Source organism: Piliocolobus tephrosceles, chromosome 5, assembly GCF_002776525.5.
Source record: "Piliocolobus tephrosceles isolate RC106 chromosome 5, ASM277652v3, whole genome shotgun sequence".
Lineage (NCBI taxonomy): Eukaryota > Metazoa > Chordata > Mammalia > Primates > Cercopithecidae > Piliocolobus > Piliocolobus tephrosceles.
Window position 1 is genome coordinate 75,428,675 of NC_045438.1, and position 21,399 is coordinate 75,450,073.

At 39.0% G+C, this 21,399-nt stretch overlaps 1 protein-coding gene across 2 annotated transcripts in view; it reads right to left on the reverse strand.

Moving 5' to 3' along the window:
- The window catches only part of KLHL32 (kelch like family member 32), a 259,608-nt gene that overhangs the window by 176,184 nt on the left and 62,025 nt on the right, over positions 1-21,399 (reverse strand). For both annotated transcript variants that reach the window (XM_023205880.2, XM_023205878.2), the window contains 2 exons: positions 12,346-12,433; positions 3,210-3,390 (listed from right to left, as the gene is read on the reverse strand). In XM_023205880.2, the coding sequence (XP_023061648.1) occupies positions 3,210-3,390; positions 12,346-12,368 (204 nt within the window). In that variant the 5' untranslated portion in view covers positions 12,369-12,433. The remainder of the gene's footprint in view (positions 1-3,209; positions 3,391-12,345; positions 12,434-21,399) is intronic.

A 21,399-nucleotide genomic window follows, 5' to 3' on the forward strand; every position in this document is an offset into this window, starting at 1 on the left:
ATGGATTAAAGACTTAAATGTAAAACCTAAAATGATAAAAACCCTGGAAGATAATCTACGAAATAGCATTCTGAACATAGGCCCTGACAAAGAGTCATGACAAAGACACCAAAAGCAATTCCAACAAAACCAAAAATTGACAAATGGGACCTAATTAAACTAAAGAACTTATGGGCAGCAACAGAAACTGTCACCGAAGACACCTCACAGAATGGGAAAAATATTTTGCCAACTATGCATCTGACAAAGGTCTACTATCCAGAATCTATAAAGAACTTAAACAAATTAACAAGCAAAAAGCAACCCCATAAAAAAGTGGGCAAAAGACATGAACAGACACATTTCAAAAAAGACATACATGCAGCCAACAAGCATATAAAAAAGTGCTCAACATTACTAATCATTAGAGAAATGCAACTCAAAACCACAATGAGATACTATCTCACACCAGTCAGAATGACTATGATTAAAAAGTAAAAAAATAACTGATGATGGAGAGGTTGCAGAGAAAAGGGAATGCTGATACACTGCTGGTGGCAATGCAAATTAGTTCAGTCATTGTGGAAAGCAATTTGGCAATTTCTCAAAGAACTTAAAACAGTATTACCATTTAACCCAGCAATCCCATTACTGGGTATAGACCTAAAGTATTACAAATCATTCTACCATAAAGACACCTGCATGTGTATGTTCACTGTAGCACTAGTCACAATAGCAAAGACATGGAATCAACCTAAATGACCATCAGTGGTAGACAGGATAAAGAAAATGTGGTATGTATATATCATGGAATACTACACAGTCATAAAAAAGAATGAGATCATGTCCTTTGCAGCAACATGGATAGAGCTGGAGGCCATTACTATAAGCCAACTAACATGGGAACAGAAAACCAAATACCACATATTCTCACTTATAAGTCAGAGCTAAACATTGAGAATACATGGATGCAAAAAAGGGAACAATAGACACTGGGGCCTACTTAATGGTAGAGGTTGGGAAAAGGGAGAAAATTGAAAAACTACTTATTGAGTATTATGCTTATTACCTGGGTGATGAAATAATCTGTACACCAAACCCTCATGAAACGTAATTTACCTATATAACAAACCTGCACATGTACCCCTGAACCTAAAATAAAAGTTAAAAAAAGAAAATTCGATACTGAAATGCTGAAACCTAAGTAGAGAGAAGTTAACACCAAGAAGGCTATATTACAGCCCATAAAAAATTCCTATTACATAATGTACATACAATCTAAAGTGTTTTGCTGATTCAAAAGCCCCTCTGAATAATATGACTCTTCTGAAAGAAGAATACCTGACAATGTGAGTGAGGGTGTGTGAAATGTATAATTATATTAATGGAACTAAAAGGCCACTTTACAGATATTCTGTATCATCTTTGTAGTTTAGAATTAAAACCTACTTTTTATTTCAGAAATAGCCATTTCAAGTAATTACCTCTTCATCTTCTACCTTACTCAGTTTCATCACATTTAAAAAGGCTGTCTTTTATGATTTGGCATCTTTGAAAATTCTCTGCGACTGCTACTTGGCAATTAAGTGCAGTTGATATTGTCTCTTAACTAACAAAAGCAACATTATTATTAGAAATATTCAAACCAATCAACAAATTGCCCATGGGCCTAAGTTGGTGTCTGTAACATTTAGAGACTTTACTGGGGGAAATTAAAAAAAAAAACACAACACAATTAAATTAATTTATATTCCCATTTATATGGAGATTCATACCATTATGTTTCAAAAGTATTAGTCACTAGTTAACTGAAATAGCATTGAAAAGAAAATTAAATAGGCATTGAAACAATGTATATTTAGAAATTAATATTTCAAAACATTCTAGCTAATAATTGTCCAGGTTTGCTATTTTATGTCCATACAAGAAGCAGACTATCACACTTGTTAAGAGTCAAACATGGATTTCAATTCCAGATCTGCCATTTAGGAACTGTGTGACTTCTTATCCTCTGAGTTAGTGCAAATTACTTAGTCTTTGTTATTGTTTTCATATATGCAAAATGGTGATTTTAATAGTATGTATATATATGTGCACAATGGGTTGTTGTGACGATTAAATGAGATATGCATATAAAATCCTTTGCTCACCATGTGAATCATAAGAAGTGCTAAATAAGGGGCATTTAATTAGTTTCACCATACTGTGTACTTTCATCTTCAAGAAAAACAGCAATCTTATTACCACATATAATTTGCTGTTGGAAATCAACCCCAAAGCTCTGGTAAACAAGATGTGTTTTCATTAGCCACATGTACTGACCATGAAGGTCCATTAGGCTAAATGAATCTCTGTCCTTGGAGCAAATAATTAGAAAGCATTAAGAGTATATATAGGCCAGGTGCGGTGGTGTGTGCCTATAATCTCAGCACTTTGGGAGGCCGAAGCAGGTGGATTACTTGAGGTCAGGCGTTCAAGACCAACTTGGCCAACTTGGTGAGACCCTGTCTCTACTAAAAACACAAAAATTAGCCAGGTGTGGTGGCATGTCCCTGTAATCCAAGCTACTCAGGAGGCTAAGGCATGAGAATCACTTGAACCCAGGACGTGGAGGTTGCCGTGAGCCGAGATCACGCCATTGGCACTCCAGCCTGGATGAAAGAACGAGACTGTGTCTCAAAAAAAAAAAATGTATATATATACACACACACACACAGGTATATATACATATATATACATATATGTGTGTGTGTATACAAAAAAATGTATATATACACACACACATATATACATATGTATATATATGTGTGTGTGTATATATATATATAAATCAGAAACACTACATATACTTAAAGATTTTTAAATTTTAACAAATTGTCTTATAGCTTGGTCTTTGATCCTGAATCCAGAAGCATCCTCTCACCCCAGTCTGCACCCCCACATGGAGCACTACAGTGCCATATTGTCTCATGGTGGTAAAGTGCCAAGCACTCCTTGGTTCAGATGCCTGGGGAGGTCTGTTCTACACTGGAGGCACATCCAGGTGCCCTGCCCAGAAAGGACCCGATGGGGCCCCAGGACACATTCTACCCAGGAAAGAACAAAAGCCCCCACCATTCAGCTCCGGGGGTACCACATAATTAGCTCCTGGTTTAGTGACAGTTTGGGAAGCATTGTCATCCTCTCTTTATCAATATTTTAAGAGAAACAAACAAACTATGGTGACTTACCCGGAAATAGTCACTGCATGCTGCCAGGACGGCCTTGTGAGCATGGAATTTCTGTTCCTCAGCAATCAGGGTGATGTCGCAGAGGATGCCATCACTCCTCTGCTGATTCAGTGCTGCCAGGACGCTGTCATTGTGAGATTCGGAGTGGCAGAGCCTCTGGCCTGTCAGCATTTCTTGAATACTGCAAAGGAGAACAATCAAGTCAACATTTCTCCTTTTACCAGCCCTGTGGGCCGGCTGCTCTCTCATTCCTTGAACATCGAATGAAGCAACAAGGGTTCCAGTGCACTCTATGAGTGTGACCATCTGTTCCCTCATTTTCTTTCTCTCCACCACTCTCTTGTTCTCCCTTTTTCTTATTCTCTCTGCTCCCCTCCCTGCAGGGTCTTTCTGTTTTTTACTGGTGCCTCTCTTTCTGTATTTGTGTTTGTGTGTGTTCATCTGTGGCTGCATACTGACCCAGGTCTCCGGACCTGCAAGCCTCTGTTTCTGGGCCCCGTCCCTTCAGTGTGTGAACATCTCTGAGTGCAAAACTTCCTCTGGATGTGTGTCTGGGCATGTGTACATGTGTGTGTGTGACCCTTCCCACTCTGTGCCCTCTCTCTTATTCCCTGATTCCTTCCCCACCTTTGTACCTTACCATGTCTCCCACCAGGACACAAGACTGTTAACACATACAAGAAAACTGAGCAAATGTTAGTCAGGACAAAAAGGGCTGCAAGTGACCATTCCATGTAAAAGGCAATTAAACTAAAGAAGCTTACTATTAAACTTGGGAAATTGTGCACCATAAGAGCATCAAAAGGAATGCATTGTAAATGAAAACAAATTTAAAGCTGAAAGTAAAATTTATCTATTATCAGCCTTTAGTTTCTATGTGTGATCATTATACTAGATTTATGAATGACTAGATAATTTTCTTTTTGTTTCTACTTTGTGAGATTGCTAATTTTACTCATTGTGAGACTTACCCCTTCACTCTCTACACTAACCTAACACATTTATCCTTATGTCCTTTCAAAAGTCCCAGATGAAGCTCTAGATCATTCTACAATAATACAGAAGTAATGCCATAAACACAAAATGCAAACTTTCACTTTATAGACAGCTATGGACATTTCCAGCTTATGCCAATGGGAGTCTATACAGTGCTTTAAAATCTCAGAACCGGTATTGGACTAAGATGGGAGATCAGCCAGGAATAGGTTACTCCCAGAGTGAAAACAAGGGCCATCAAGCCCTGTTTCTGGCCAGCAGGTCCATCTCAAAGCTGAGTAAAAATACGTTTGGGATGATTGAGCATTGTCTCTCCCATGCTGGTAATTCCTGTATCCAACCCCTCCCTCTGAGTGTGAAAGAGTTTGTCAGGGGAGCCAGAGTTGCCACCAGCCTAGTCTGCATGGTGGGTTTATTTGGCAGGGCTCTGCTCAGCCTGTGGTGCCAGTTGGCTGGTAAATTACAGTTAGGTACAAATCTCCATCTTAAAATTAACCAAATACTTCCTGTGAAATGCCAGAAGGCAATCATTAAGCTTTATTGGACAGTTTTGACTAGGAAGCATCAGTAATGTCAGAAATATGGAAAGAAAAAAACTTGACAGACGGTGATGATATAGGAAGTTCCTGTGGGAAGGTGGGAGGATTATTTTCAGTTGAAATGTAGCAGTGAGTTTTGAAATGGTTACTGTCATTGAATATTCATCTAGTAGCTCAAGCCATAGGCAGACTTTCAAATCAGTAGTTAAAAACCTCATTCAGAAGCATAAATAATTTTTTGCAAATTTCTATGCAAAGTCTAGAATGGAGATTAATTAGCATCACTCAATTAATTAGCATCTCAAATCAAGAAATGGAATAGTAATAGAAACATTGTATCAGCCAAGTAAAGCTTTAGGATAGTCTTTGAAAAATCTTTCCTAAAAGGATGACTTTTTAATAGATTTGAGAAACACATAATGCTCACCATGTCCCATGAACTATTCTTAGTGATTTACAATGACTAGTTCATGTAATCTGTGCAACAACACCATGAGGCAGGTACTATTATTATCTTTATTTTATAGATAGAAAAACTGAAGGTCCAAGATCAGGTATTTTGAGAACATATCACCAAGAATATAGTAATGTAATTCCTCCTACTACTTAAAGAAAAAGAAAAAAAAAAGAGGCCAGGCGTGGTAGCTCATGCCTGTAATCCCAGCACTTTGGGAGGCTGAGGCAGGTGGATCACTTGAGGTCAGGAGTTTGAGACCAGCCTGGTCAATATGGTGAAACTCCATATTGGGGTTTAATTAATACTATAGTAATACTCTGTTGTACTGTATTGTATCAATACACAAATTAGCCAGGTGTGATGGTGTGTACCTTAATCCCACCTACTCAAGAAGCTGAGGCAGGAGAATTGCTTGAACCCAGTAAGTGGAGGTTGCAGTGAGCTGAGATCATGCCACTGCACTCCAGCCTGGGCAACAGAGTGAGACTCTGTCTAATAAATAAATATACACACACACACACACACACAATCTGTAAAAGAGCTGAAAAAATCTATGCTTAAGGGGAAAAATCATGAAAGTCCCTATTAACTTTATATTTATATTATGTATAATGAATCTCAAAATCAGCCTTTTAGAATAATATACATGAACAGAACAACATGACAAAGCAGTAAGAAATGTTTGAAATTTTGCTTCAAAAACATGTATCTTCATACTGTGACTAAAAGTTTTGGGATAGAAAATAGATTCTAATTATTATAACCTTAGAAAATATATTTGAAACATTCATAACTTATTTTCTCCATTTTTATATCACCTTAAATGTTAAATAAATGTATTTCAAAATTTCATTTGTAGTGGAACAGAAGAATATATTAAGATAATTGCCTTAAAATGTTTCCTTACTCATTTTCCAAATATAGTGCCACAATTCCTGTCCTTATTATTAACATTGAATTGGTACTTGCATTTTATATGTCTATTGAGAGTGAATAAATCTTGCCAGAAAAAGAGCAGCTGTAAACTGAAATTTGGCAAAGAATAAAAGACTCGGCTTTGAAACAATAGTGATGCTGCACAATTTCACAGGATCATTCAGCTGGGCTTGAAAATTCAAGCTTCAAGAAAACAACAAGCTAAATATTTAAGACAACAGTTGGCACAAGATCCCAAATATTTTGGAACCAATATGTTAGGGATCCTTAAAAGCAGAAACAAATACTCCAACATTTGGCAAGAAATAAAAGCCTCTTAATCAACAAATCATTATTGTATTCTGAAAGTAACTTCCCACTCAACTCTTGGATGTAAATTTGTAAAACATCTCAACCCTCTAAATGTTAAGGCACACGTGGCCACAGAACATAGCTGGAAGGGAGCAGGCCCACTTCACCAAGTCAATAGTCATAAACCAAGGACGAGATAAATCAAAGACTGTAATGCACTATGTCTAAATTAAAATGGGGAGCTGACACATGCTTGCAAACAGCTCCCTCAGCATCTAGAACATATATCAAATTAGCAAACTAAGCCTCCCAACTTAGAGCAATGTCCCTCAATTTTTTGAGAAATAAAGAAAAAGGAAGGAAAAGTATATCATAAAACTTCTAAATTGCTGGAAAAAAACTGAAAGCAAGAGCCATATTTCTCAAGGAAACACAGATTTGAGTGTCATCCTAAAACTGGAAAAGGTCTCCCACAGAAGCAATGCTGCCACCTCAGAATTCATCAGTGAGTGCAGAGAGTGTCCCGGCTTCCCCAATACAACCCCTTTCTCTCAGAGATGCCCTAGAACTGCATCAATACAAAAGAGTATGTGCTATATTAATACTATAGTAATACTCTATTTATTGTATTGTATTATATCAATAAATAGTAATAGTCTATTGTAGGGATACACCTATACAGTAGATACTAACCACACATGGTCACTGAGTACTTGAAATATGGCCAGTCCAAATTGAGATGTACCATACATGTAAAATGCACAATGGATATCAAAGACAATATGAACAAAAGAAAGTAAAATAGCTCAATATTTTTGTACTGATTACATGTTTAAATTATAATATTTAGGGTATGTTGGGTTTACATAAAATGTATTTTTAAAATTAATTTTACCTTTTTTAGGGCCAGGCATGATGACTCACACCAGTAATACCAGCATTTTGGGAGGCCCAAGCGGGCAGATCATCTGAGGTCAGGAGTTCAAGACCAGACTGGCCAACATGGTGAAACCCCGTTTCTACTAAAAATATAAAAATTAGCCAGATGTGGTGGCACATGCCGTATCCCAGTTACTCAGGAGGCTAAGACAGAAGAATTACTTGAACCCGGGAGACAGAGGTTGCAGTGAGCCGATATCGTGCCACCGCACTCCAGCCTGGGCAACAAGAGTGAAACTCTGTCTCAACAACAACAAAAAACAGTAATTTTACCTTTTTTAATATGGCTACCTGAATTTTTAAATTATAGATATGCTTCTCATTATGGTTCTGTTGGATACTCTATGAGTTCCCAGGGATATATGTCCCTCTATTTTTTTCTACCTGAACACTATAAGGGCTTTAGGCAACCCCTATCAGATTGCCTGTGCAAACTGCTGTTCCTGTATTTCACAGGGCCCCACGTAGGCCCTCATGCAATAATGGAAAGCCCCAGACTCTCTGAGCAGAAGATTGCTTTTTAGTAATGCCAGGGAGCAACCATTTGATCAGTCATATGTCAGTGTCCAGAAATGCAGAAATAAATAAATGAGGTCTCAGGAAAGACGATTATTCATAACTTTAAGCCTTTAACTTTCACTCTGGACTTGATCACAAAAACTAATAAATCAAATGCAGAGAATGGCGTTCATTATATCATATTCCCTACTCATACTGAATCACTGCTTTAGTGCAAATTGCTACTTCAAGGTCATAGAGTTAACATTTTTTGGTCACAGAAATCCTATAGGGTTTGATGTTCATGGAAAGAATTTTGACGAAGTTCAGTCAGTTTTAAAGTTGTAAATTCCAAAAACAGCTATATGGTTTTAAACATCTGCATTTCAAATTTTAAAATCCAAGTCAATTTCTATGTCAGTGTTTACCTACAACTTGTATATACAAAAAATATGTAGTCGTTTTTAAGTAACACTACCAATAAGGTGTTACATACTTACATGTTAAAAACAACCAAGTGGCATAAAGATTCTCATTTCTTAAGTAGGCTACTTTATACAAGAAAGAAAAAGACTGGACAAAAATCTGACAGTAATAATTATGCATAATTATCTCAATTCAGTCTACTGGTGAACTATCAAGTGAGTGTCTTAAATCACTTAAACTATGTAGTCAAAATATTTTCATGAAAATTAAAGACATTAATATTTTTAAAATTCTATTTAAGGTGGTAGGCTATTAAAGGACCCTATAATAAAATAATTTTATTTCTATAGAACACTTTATAATTTATAAACACTTTAAAATGAACTTGGTCAATTAATAACAATGGTCATAATAATAAGCAAAGAAGATACAATATGCTTAGACAATTATTAAATAATGAAAACTCTGTAGAAAGGAACTTAATTATAAATGAATAGTTTTGTTTCCTTCCTTCCCTCATTCATTTACCCAACAAATATTTATTAAGCCTGGGCCAGGTGTTGTGCTGGGTGCCAGGGATAAAATGGTGAGCAAACCATATGTGGTAGCAGTCCTTAGCAGTCCTCATGGAGCATTCAGTACAGTGGGGCAGTTACGTATTCATCAAATAATCTGGCCTCCCTAAAGAAATAATACTTGAACTGCTGGCTGAAGGATGAGAACAAGTTAATCTGGTAAAAAGAGAAGGTTTTCCAGGCAGGAGAACAGCAAATGCTATGATCCTGTGGCAGGAGGGAGCATGGCCCTTACAGAGTATCTACAGAAAGTTAACAGCTAGGGACGAAGAAGAACGGAACGTGGTGCAGGTAAGCCCCGAGCAGCAGAGGCCTGAGCTCACTTGTGCAGGAATTCTGGGCCAGGTTATCCTAAGGGCAATGGGAAGTCACAGAAAAGGTCACTCAAGCTGTAGTACCAAGAGCAGTAGGAGAGACTGGGCCAGACTAGAGCAGACCCAGACTGTGGCTATGGTTCAGGTGAGTGATGGAGTTGGACCTTGGAGCCCAAGGAGCATTCAGATGAAGTTTCAGAAAGGTGAATGGGATTAAAAGTTATTTAGAGGGAAAATCTACAGGTCTTGGTATTAGATTACATATTGAGGTGAGTGGGAGGAAGATTTCCAGAAGACGCCTACATTTCTGGCTTATACAACTTGATATTTCCAGAATAGGAAACAAATGAAAGAGGATCAGAATTGTAGAAAAGAATGATGATGAATTTGGTTTGGGACACGTTAAGTTTGAGTTGTCTTTAAGATATCCAAGCACAGATGTCAAATATGTAGCCTGATTCATGGATCTGGAGCTCAGAAAGGAGTCCTTGCTAGAAATGTAAATCTGTAACTTATCTGCATAGGGAAGGTGACAACACAGCTGTATCTCAAGAACATGGCTGAGAAACAAGCAACAGTCAAAGGTTGCTGAGAATATATGAAAGATCGATTTGAAGCACAGAGGCAGGTTTGGGCTTAGTTGTGGGAAAGGATTGCCTCTTGAGTGGCAGGGAATCAGTGGACCAGAAACACATACTAAAACTCTGGGCACTTTTTGGCTTGTTGAATCTAAAGATTTTTGTGGAACTAGTCTCTACTAGACAATATAGGCATGGAAATATGAATAGCTCAGTTCATCCGGATTGGGGTTTTCTCAAGCAAATGCATCAAAAAAATACAGGAAATGAGAGAACTTAAGGGTTTAGCAACAGTCATAGAATCTAAACTGCTTAAGAAGGAAAATGAGGAAAGGAAAGACCAGATGGGTTGGTAGAAAGTAGCAAGGCCAATAAATCAGACATTACAGTGAGGTCAGAGTACAACCATAACAGGGGTAAATCAGCAAGCTAGAAGGAGAGGAGGCTACGGTGAGAGTAAAATGACTGATAGTGTGGTTTCAGAAACAGAGTAATTATTGAGGATGACAAGGTCTGAGGTGTGGCCATGAAACTGGGCAGCTGAGTGCAGGGAGAAGGTCTTTGGAGATAAGCAGATTGAAGGTCCAAGGACCATGAAGCAGACACATCCTCCATGCTGACACTGAGGGCCCTGGGGGTATAGTAAGAGGTTCATGATGAGGAGGAAGACTGCAAGCCAGGTGCCGTAGTGCTCAGTGAATAAAGGACAATGACCCCGACCACAGTTAGGAAGAGGAGAGCCTGAGAGAGATAGAGGGCACCATGTTCAGAAGAGTATGTCTTTGTTGTTTCTGTGGCTGTGCTTTCTCAATCAATCAATCTGTGGAGTAACAATCTAGAAGCAAAACCATGCCCTGGGATGATGACAATCTCTCTACCCGTCCTTGACATACATGAGATGTGAGGAAATAACAATGCCACTACTTTGAGAGGACTACAAGGGAAATGGTCCTCAGAGGAGGATGGATCTCAGTAAAGTCTGAGACGAACAGAGCTTTTCAGGACAAGGAGATGTTACAGCAGAATATGTGGTTGTGCTGTGACACTTCCACATGACACAGTGAGAGAGTGTGAGATGTGGGGAAGGGAGGGCTCTGGGTTGAAGCAGAAAAGGAGACAACATTATAGAGATGATTGCACTGTGGAAGACAGATGACCATGGAATGGCAGCGGATTAATAAGAACGGGATGGCAGACTTAAAAGTGAAAACTTATTTTAAGTATGCACACTGATCCTGGTAGCCAGGAATAAATAGCTTGGCTGAGGTGGTGGCAGACAGACACCATGGTCTCCATGTGCTGTATTGGTTGGATGCCAGGTCTAGAGCAGGGTTTCTCAGCCTCAGTATTACCGACATTTTGGACTAGATGTTTTTTTTTTGCTGTAGGGGGTTGCCCTATGCATTGCAAGATGTTTAAAATGATTCCTGGCCTCTACCCAGTAGATGCCAATTGTATCCACAGTCCCAGTGACATCCAAAAACATTGTCAGATATTGCACAAAGTACCCTGGTGGTGAAATCATCCACCATTGAGAATCACTGATTGAGAGCAAAAGACTCACATGGGGAGTGCAGAGGCGTTACACCTGCTACAGCAATGTCACCAGTTCTCAACACGTTTCTGGAACAAATCACCTCTAATAGCTTCAGAGTCACGGAAAGAAACTGGTCTTATTACTTAACAAACACACAATTCTTAAGAAAAATGTATTCCCCAGGTTTATCATCTCTCTTATTATTTTCTCTGAAGATATTTTGACTGTTCCCTCAGAGGATGATGCAGGTTTACCTCCAGTGAGACTATTCAAATGAATGCCATGCATTTCCTCATTGGCTGCCCCTCAGTTTCTGGAATGTGCCAAGCTCCTTCCTGCCTCAGGGTATGCCCCCTTCAAATCTCAGGTATATAGCCTGTCTCAGGAAGGCATTTTCTTGCTCTATCTATCCTGTACTTTTCCTTCAGAGCACTTTCACAATTATTTTTGCATCGTTACTGGTGTGCTTATTTGTTTAATGACTGTTTCCCCCATAGAATATACATTTTAAGAGGGAAGGAACCTTATCTGTTTTATCCATAGCTGGGTCCTCAGCACCAAACAGAGTACTTGGCTTAATTAATATCTATTAAATAAATGAATTGTTAAAAGGAAATGTTGTGAGCATTTTGAGAATAAGCATTGTACTCCCCAAAGTGATTGCCTTAAAGGAGGCTCTCTCTCTCTACACACACACACACACACACACACACACACACACACGTATGTATAATTTTTTGATTCTTTTTTATGTCATATACCTTTATAGTAGCATACCTTTGTTTGAAGGAAGTTAGCATCCTAAATAAGGAAAAAATATTAAAAAGCAGTATGATTCAAAGAATCAGGAAACATGTTTAGATTTGACAAATAACTAGGTCACAGCAGTTAGTCCTTGTGCCACCACAGTAAATTCACAAAAGCTCTGACTAGTTTGTTGATTCCTTCAAATATGCATTAAGTCCCTGCTCTGTGCTTGATCCTGCAATGTGCAATGCACCTATTTCAGGGCTCACTACAGCAAGCAAGGACACATCCTGCAGGGCATACCTGAGGCAGCGTTCAGACGGCATTTTCCAGCTGGGTTCCTCAGGTTCTCAGCCTTAGAAGTGTGCAGAGGAATCAGCAAGCATTCCAGCTGAATAAAAAGACAAGAGAAAAGGGTGCATTGAGCCAAATGCAGAAAAGCACACTTTGGGTCTTCCTGATGCTAAAGCTTTTGAATTCCAGGGAGGCAGCTTGGAGAGTTTTACTGTCCACATAAAACATTCTGACACAATGCTCCTTTAACAAACCCAGTAATTGTTCTGGATATTTTTAAGTTTTTTCACTTTATTAAAGCTTCAAAGACTAGGAAGTAAAATATGTTTAAGAATCAACAATAGTAATTAAGTGTTAAAGTAAAAATTAAAACACCAGATGGGATGGCCAAAGGAAAAAACTAAGATTTGATAAACCACAAATCTAAACCACAAATACTAGTTGACTTGTCATTTATAGAGATTTCATTTTCCTTTCAAATATGATTAGTGGAATTAAATTAAAATAAAGTACCTCATGGCTAAGTGTCTATAGAAATACAATTTTCTATTCAAGAAGCAGATTTCTGAAAAGTAGGTGGAAAAAATAACATAGGAAGATAAAAATTAGTAGGAAATGAAAAATGGATTCTTATAGAGGCTTCAATATTGCATAATTGAAATATATAACAGGATGCAGTTGTCAGGCTTGAAATTGCTCCTTGGCTATTCAAGCACGCTTACTCATTTAGTCCCTGCCCCCATCCCCTGTCTTTGCTTTTAATCATTGGAGTAACTCTGACTAGAAAAATAAATTATTTGAATAGTCTTGGTCCTGGTCCATGACTACACTTTACAACCCTCAGTAGAGGTTCTAGCTCCCATTTTCTAATGCACCCAAGTGGCCAAATTAATTAGAATCTGGATAAGCTAAATAGGCTTCCTTCTGTCTCAATTTTATTTTGAAAAGCAATAACAGGATGAAAATGCTTATGAAAGGAATATGTTAAGCTGTGCCTATTTCTGCTGATTTGTATAAAAGAGAGAGCTACGATTTACAATCTGACCAAAATACAGTATTTATTATACTGTATACAAACCCTCAATTGGTGTGACTGCATAATACTTCACATAGCATATCATCGTTGGCTAGCTATTCCATTTTACTGAACATTAGGTTGCTGGGTTGCTTTGAATATTTTTCATACAACTATATTTTTGTTTCTTATTTTCTTTGATTATTAAAAATAGTATGTCTCTACTTTCATTTATTTCTAATTTAAGTCTTGACGAACCTAAAAGTGAGTCTCATTTTTAATTGCCCCATTATGACTGAGCAGCATGGGCAGTCACAGTAATTCAAGGCACGTTGTTTAATTAGTCAAGAGACTTGCTTAGCAACCTAATGTTGCTACAGTGTCCTTTCAGAATCTAGGTTATAAACTCCAGTCTTTTGTAGCCTAACACAAACTCCAACAGGCATGGACACTTGAGCTTTAAAGCTGCAAAGAATTTTTTTTTTTTTTTTTTTTTGAGACGGAGTCTCGCTCTGTCGCCCAGGCTGGAGTGCAGTGGCCGGATCTCAGCTCACTGCAAGCTCCACCTCCTGGGTTTACGCCATTCTCCTGCCTCAGCCTCCTGAGTAGCTGGGACTACAGGCGCCCGCCACCTCGCCCGGCTAGTTTTTTTTTGTTATTTTTTAGTAGAGACGGGGTTTCACAGTGTTAGCCAGGATGGTCTCGATCTCCTGACCTCGTGATCCGCCCGTCTCGGCCTCCCAAAGTGCTGGGATTACAGGCTTGAGCCACCGCGCCCAGCCAGAATATTTATTACTACAGGGAGATGTAACACCTTAATCTTTCTGAAAGTCCAATGTTTTTAAAACACTCCCAACAACTGAATGGAGAACAAAAATCCTAAAGTTAAAATAATCTCAAATTAAATGGCACATCTAACTTGATATGTTTCATTTCAAACATGATCATTAAAAATAATAAGATAGATGAAATTCTCTTTTACAGACATTTATCGTTTGGAGACCAACTCACTAAATCAGATGTTTCTAAAATTGTTGAATTATAAGCCACTATATACTACAAAGCTTAGGAAACTGGACACTGTTTTAAAGGTGAATTAAATAGGTGCCTACCAGTGGTAGACTGGATTTTAAAAATGTGGTATATATACACCATGGAACACTGTGTATTAATAGCTACAAAAAAGAAGAAAATCTTGTCCTTTGCAGCAACATGGATGCAACTGAAGGCCATTATCCAAAACGAATTAACACAGGAACAGAAAAACAAATACCACATGTTCTTCTCACTTACAAGTGAGTTAAGCATTGAGTATCCCTAGGTGTAAAGATAGGAACCACAAACACTGGGGACAAATAGAAGGAGGCTGGGGGCATGGGCTAAAAAACTACCTATTAGGTAGTATGCTCATTACCTGGGTGACGGGATCATCCATACCGCAAACCTCAGCTCATCCATACCGCAAACCTCAGCTCATGCAATATATTCATGTAACAAACCTACACGTGTACCTGCTAAATCCAAAATAAAAGTTGAAATTATTTTTTTCCAAAGGTGAATTAAAATGAGTTAAGGATTAATCACCACTGGAAAAGGTTTATTATTTACTATTTTTACTACATATTATTTACTATTTATTATTCCCTATGTCCTCTATATTTATATATTAGAGATAGATAGATAGATAGATAGATAGATAAATTGAATTAAATTTTGCTAGCAAACACATTTGTTTTTATAAAAAGTCTCCCCTCACCATAAGTAGAGTGAACAACATGGCTACTTGTAAGCTCCAGCCAGACACCTCTTCTCCCTCTTCCCACTTCCTTGCACTTTTTCCCATGCCTAGTACGTGGATTAACCCAAGGCTGTTTTCCCCCCAACAGCCCAGGGAGATCCAGGCCAGTCTCCTGCAGTTCCCCTCCTCAGAATACAGAAATGATCAGAGCTGAGCCAGCTGAGTGGAGCATTAGGAAGCAGAGCAATATGAAGAAAGGCCAGAGTTGCTCTCCAGGTAGCCAACATTTAGGGCTCTCACACACTCTCAGAGATAGAACTACATATATCACAAACCCCAAAGGAGTGCTATGTGGGGCTGGAAGCAAATGAGGTGACTCTTTTTCTGTCACTTAAGAGTGATCACCTTTGAGATCTCTTTCAACTGTGACCATCTACAATCTTCTGAGCCATTGGCATGACAAAGATTCTCTTCTAGACCAAACTCTAGTCAGACTCCTCTGAGCTCCTTTTCAAGTAGGCCCTGTCCTTGGGTATGTCCTCAGGAGCTTTGTGGTCAACTACTGAATAATAAAAATATTATTTTGGTGAACAGATAATTTATTGATTTTACTAAACACTTAAAGACAAGGAATATATAAAAATAGTTAAGAAAACATGTTAAAATTTTAAGTATCCATCAGCCTTTCGGTTCAGCTTAATGAACCCAGGAAGGAGGAAGGGATTTGCCTCTATTGCATAACTACTATAAAAAAACAAGGCAGGGAGGGTACCAGAATAGCCACCCCAAAATATGCCTCCTTAGCACATGGATCATTTTGACCTAAAAGCCACTGAGAACCAGCAGATGCAGGAATAGCTCTAAACACAGGGTACCGTTGTCCCTTTGTAAAGAAAATTTACATTTATAAAGAACATTTTTATAATTTCTTTTCGTAAAAGGTCTCTTCCTCTCCTGGACCACGAAGAAGAGGACTCCTAACTCTTATCAATGGAGAAGGTACTGACTTCAATCTGCACAACACACCTTACTGAACAATTCTTGTTTACAGTACTTTTCCTGGTCATCTTTCTGTAACTTGTCTTTCCCATCCAGAAGCCCCAAACCCCTTTTCCTTTGATTATCCTAAGATCATATGTCAAGCCAAGTTCTAACCACTCCTTTGGGTTAGTCATCACTAGGTGCTCCCATGTGTATCTGTGATGAACATGGAAATAAATTTCTGTTTGTTTTTCTCTTGCTAATCTGTCTTTGGTGGTCTAAAAATATAGAGGCCCTGCTGAAAAATCTAAGATGGATAGAGGAAAGAAGATTTTACCCCCTCCCCTACAACAGGCATAGTGGTTTTCATTTAACAGTGTAAAAGTTCAGCTACTGTAGTAACTTCTCAAAGTGAGAAATGACCCCCAAAAGACTAGTACCACAAATTTCAGTCTTTGTGATTAAAAATACAACCAAATAAATCCAGCTTGCAAACAAAAATAAAACACACATTTTACAAAATGAAGCTGTTTGTACATATCGATGTGCAACTAGGCTAGGCTAGTTTCTTACCTTTTCCAAGACTCAATTTCTTCATTTTCTAAATATACAGATAATACTACCTTATCACAGGGCTGTATAGTGTACGTAGCGTACCTAGTGCAATGGCTGACACATCACAGGGTCATAGTAAACATCATTGTGTGTCTTGTTTTGTTATAGAATACAAATATGAATCATGTAGTGATTTGATCCAGTGACAGGAATCTCTGAATGTTTTCTTTTGTTTCACTTTTTGGTAATGTAGTTCATATGCCAAATACTAGTGTTTGTAATACCAAAAATGTGTATAGCAGTAATCCTTCAAGGACTGTTCTCAAGACAACTTTACAGCTGGTGAAGACTCAGACCCCCTTCTCCAAGCTCTCCAGAGGAAGCTGGGCATTTACCCCCAGAAACACAGCAAACATTTCTTAAAATATAGCAATTTTTTCACATAATTGAAATTATTTACCACCCTCACCCTTAGGAAATGTTCATTAGTGGAATGTCCTCCATTTCTGGTAAGTCTCTTCAAATATAATCTGGTACATAGGATTGATGGGATCTAACCTCTTTTTATTCTTTTTTTTTTTTTTAAAATGTTTAAATGTTGGTAGTCTCGCGTTGGGGTTTTTTTTTTTTTTTTTAAGTCAAACTTGAAAATATATTTACACAGACAAAATAAATATATTATTAAACAGTAATAGTGCGCAAGTGAAACATGATTAAGCCCTCCAAACTAGCTGGCTAGGTTTTAATTACTTACTTCTAGTTGATCTTAAAACCCCCACTAGCAAGTCACATGACCGAACAATACATAACTAAACTCCCACTCGCTACCTTATGGGTAACATCTCTGACAATGGGTCACGGTAGTAACGGTGCTTATAGTTATTTTTCAGAAACTAGGGGGCAGCTTTTGTCTGGTTCAAGCCAGATGAGACCTTCACAAGTTGGTTGCACAGGTTGGGCCTGCAACAGCTGCCTGAAGAGGGAACTTCTTGATATCAGAGAGCCGAAAACTCCATTATCAGATTACGCTAGTGCCACCATTTTCTACACATATATCCTATGAAGAACCATACAGCTTAATTACCCTTGTGCAGAAGCCCTAATTACCTCACCTTTCCGACTCACCAATCATCTTTCCCTATACTTTAGACCACCCCACTTTCTGTCACACACATACCTCCAAGCCCCATTTTCAGAGAGGTGGATCTGAGATTTATTTCCCTGGCCCTGCACATTGAAGCCTTGTGAATAAAATCTTTTCTTTTTTGCAAAAACTGTCACCACAGTGATTGGCTTGCTGCATACAGGCAGAACAAGCCTGGCCAGTAACAAAAGGGGGAGGAAAAAAGTAAGTGTCCTATAGGTCTTGATGACATACAAAGAAAGAGGGACTAGATAAGCCAAGTTAGTTTAATATAATCAATAAACATAAGATACTAAAAATTAAGCTACCTTAATTATGTGGATGGATACCAATCCTACCAACATATAAGAGACTGGCGAAGAACTCAACTCTGACCATTTTTTTCTCTTGCCCAAATTACTATCTAAAGGGGTATGGGGAGTCATGCCCTACAAACCATAAAGTCTCATCCAAGGGGTTTTATTTAACCCTATATAATGTTGCTTGCTTTCCAACCTGATGCTGGCATAACATCACATGGCAGAAAAAGAAAGAAATCAAAATATTTCAACCCCAAATACATGTTCTTTGCCATATCTTGAAATAGTCCTCCAAAGCTGACTCTTGTGGACAAAAATCTACATTCTGAAGAGAATCCCCTTCCTTGCCCTTCATTTTTTTCCTGATCCAGGAAACAACTGACTTACAATGTATTCTTTCTGAAGCTTCTACCTGGGGACTACTTCTGTGTAATGAGAACCTTGGTCTCCACAACCCCTTACCTTAACCCAGATATTCCTTTCTGTTGATTCTAGTCCTTTGGACAATAATTAAACCCTTTTAACCAAATGCCAATCAGAAAATCTTTGAATCTACCTATGACCCAGAAGCCCCCGCTTCCAGCTGTCGCATCTTTCCAGACCAAACCAATGTACATCTTACATGTACTGACTGATGTCTTATGTCTCCCTAAAATGTATAAAACCAAGCTGTATCCTGAACACCTTGGGCACATGTCCTCAGGATCTCCTGAGGGCTGTGTCGGAGGCCACTGGTCACTCATATTTGGCTCAGAATAAATCCCTTCAAAATATTTTACAGAGTTTGACACTTTTTGCCAACACTGGTTTATTCTTGCTATTATCACATATTTGTTTAATAATGTTTGAGTATAATACTCCAATAATACCTTATAATTTTTAAAGAGAAAAACAAATTATTATTAACATGTTCAACATACATACATGTGGGAGCCCCCAGTGATGAGTAACTCAAAGGAGTGGTTAGAACTTGGCCTTACATACGATCTTAGGATAATCAAAGGTAAAGGGGTTTGGGGGTTCTACATGGAAAAGACAAGTTATGGAAAGATGACCAGAAAAAGTACAGTAAACAAGAATTGTTCAGTAAGAACAGGGAAAATGCTAGTCCTCTTCCTCCTGCACAGGTCATCATGTGAGTGGCAGAGCAGGCCTTTCTCAGTGTCTTGTTAAAAGGAAACAATGGTGTTAGCTATAACAATGATGAAAATGATAGGACCTTAATTAAACACTTAATAAGTGTCCAGCACAGTGGACACTTTTCCCTACCTTATTTACTATCCCCATTGTGTTTGGATCTGGATAATAAGGCATAATGAGGTCAAGGAATTTACTGAAAGACACACAAGTAATGAATAGTGAAATTAGGCTTCAAATCCAACAGACTGACTCCAGAGTCCACACCCTTAACCACACCTAATAGTAAAAAAGGGAACCTATTCCAGGACACGGTTATACCCTGAAGTGCTAAAGAGACCAAAGACCAACAGCCTCAGGCACCTAGTACCAGGGCAGGTGAGTTAAGGCAACTTTGAATCAGTACAAAGGAGGTTTCCAACCATCTAAGATGCACACAGACTATGTAAGGTAATACCTCTGTCACTAGAAATGAAAAATAGGACCATAACAGACTTGGCCTTGTTTTGAAGATGATTCAAATGCTCCTAGGCCTTCCTGATCCACAGAAACCAAAGGCCAAGGATCAAAACCTGCAACCACCACATGCTGGTGTCTCCCAAGGAGGTCCTGATGTGGACTGAACTGTGTCCCCCCAAAATTCATGTGTTGAGGCTTCCAATATGTGACTGTATGTGACTGTGTTGGAGATTTGGCCTTTAAAGAGATAATCGAAGTTAAAAGGTTACTGGGTGGGCTCTAATCCAAAATGACTGGCATACTTCTAAGAAGAGATGAAAACATACGCGGATACAAAGGAAAGACCACGTGAGGACACAGGGAGAAGGCAGCATCTGCAAGCCAAGGAGAGAGGCCTCAGAAGAAATCAATCCTGTTATCACCTTGATCTCAGACTTGTAGCCTCCAGAATTGTGAGAAAATAAATTTGTGTTGTTCAAGCCACCCTGTGGTACTTGGTTATGACAGCCCCTTGCCAGTCTCTTCTAAGCTACTATGACTCAGAGGCTGTGCCAGACCTGCAGACCACACTACCTCCAGATCTGGGATGGTCTGTGCTCTGCTCAGACAAAGCTGGACCACAGGCATGCTAAGCAATCCATGATGGTGGAGGCCTCCTGGGGCCTGAGACAGTGGCCTCTCCACTACTGTCCTCGCAGAGCATCTGGCCCCCAGCTTTCACTTTCCAATCAATGTTCCTCTTTCTCTAGGCACTAAACCCCACCACTCTTGGAAGAAATTTCCTCTGGGAAGTTGCTTTCAACATCCAGGCATATAGTTTGCTTGTTTTATCAGAACACTCCCTTCCACCTTTCATAAGTACTGTGGGGGCCCAAGCAGAGAGGGATGAGGGTCCAAAGTGTAGACGCACAGCTATGTGCTTGAAGCACCATCACCTCCCAACACTCCATCCCTGAGGCCAAGCTGTGTGTGCACCTGCATGCCTTCTGCATAATTTAGGGAGATTTTTTTTCCCTCAGCACTCCTTCTACCAAGCTACCTTCCATGGGTAACCCACTTGTCTGTCAGACATGACCCTTTCTGAATTCTTTCCAGTACAGTCCTGCTGCTGGATCTACCCACAGAGGGAAAGGGAAACACTGACTAGTTCCATGTGCTGAGAGATGTGAAGGCCCACTTCTAGCCAAGATAACTGGATACATGATGGTCAAATGAATACAGGCAATAGCTCTTGGCCCACTTGATCATCTCACTGCCCTGCTTAAAGCTGTTGTGATAAAGTTGAACTTCTTAAAATAGTACCCCTGCCAATACTTCCAGCCTTGTGTTTTACCACTTGATCCTTCTTCTTCTGGTTACAGTCATACAGACATACTCATCACACTCAACTGTTCTCTCCCCTCAGAGTACCAGTAACTGTCATCTTCACTGTTTAGAACTTTCTACCCCTCCTTTTTGCCTGGTTAACCCCTATTCATCCTGCAGGTTTCAGATGTCACCTCCTCTGGGAAGCCCTCCCTGATCCTCCCAGGTCACAGTTAATTACTGTCCTATATGATCCAATAGTACCTATAGATCCCCACTCACAGCATAATCAGCACTCTATATTATTACTTGTTGGGGCGGGGGATCTACTGCCCTAGTTTCATTTCTACCCATAACCCTTCCCTAGGCAATAAGTTCTTTAAGTGGGGTGATCATTCTGGAATGGTTACGTTTTGCATATTGTCCCAGT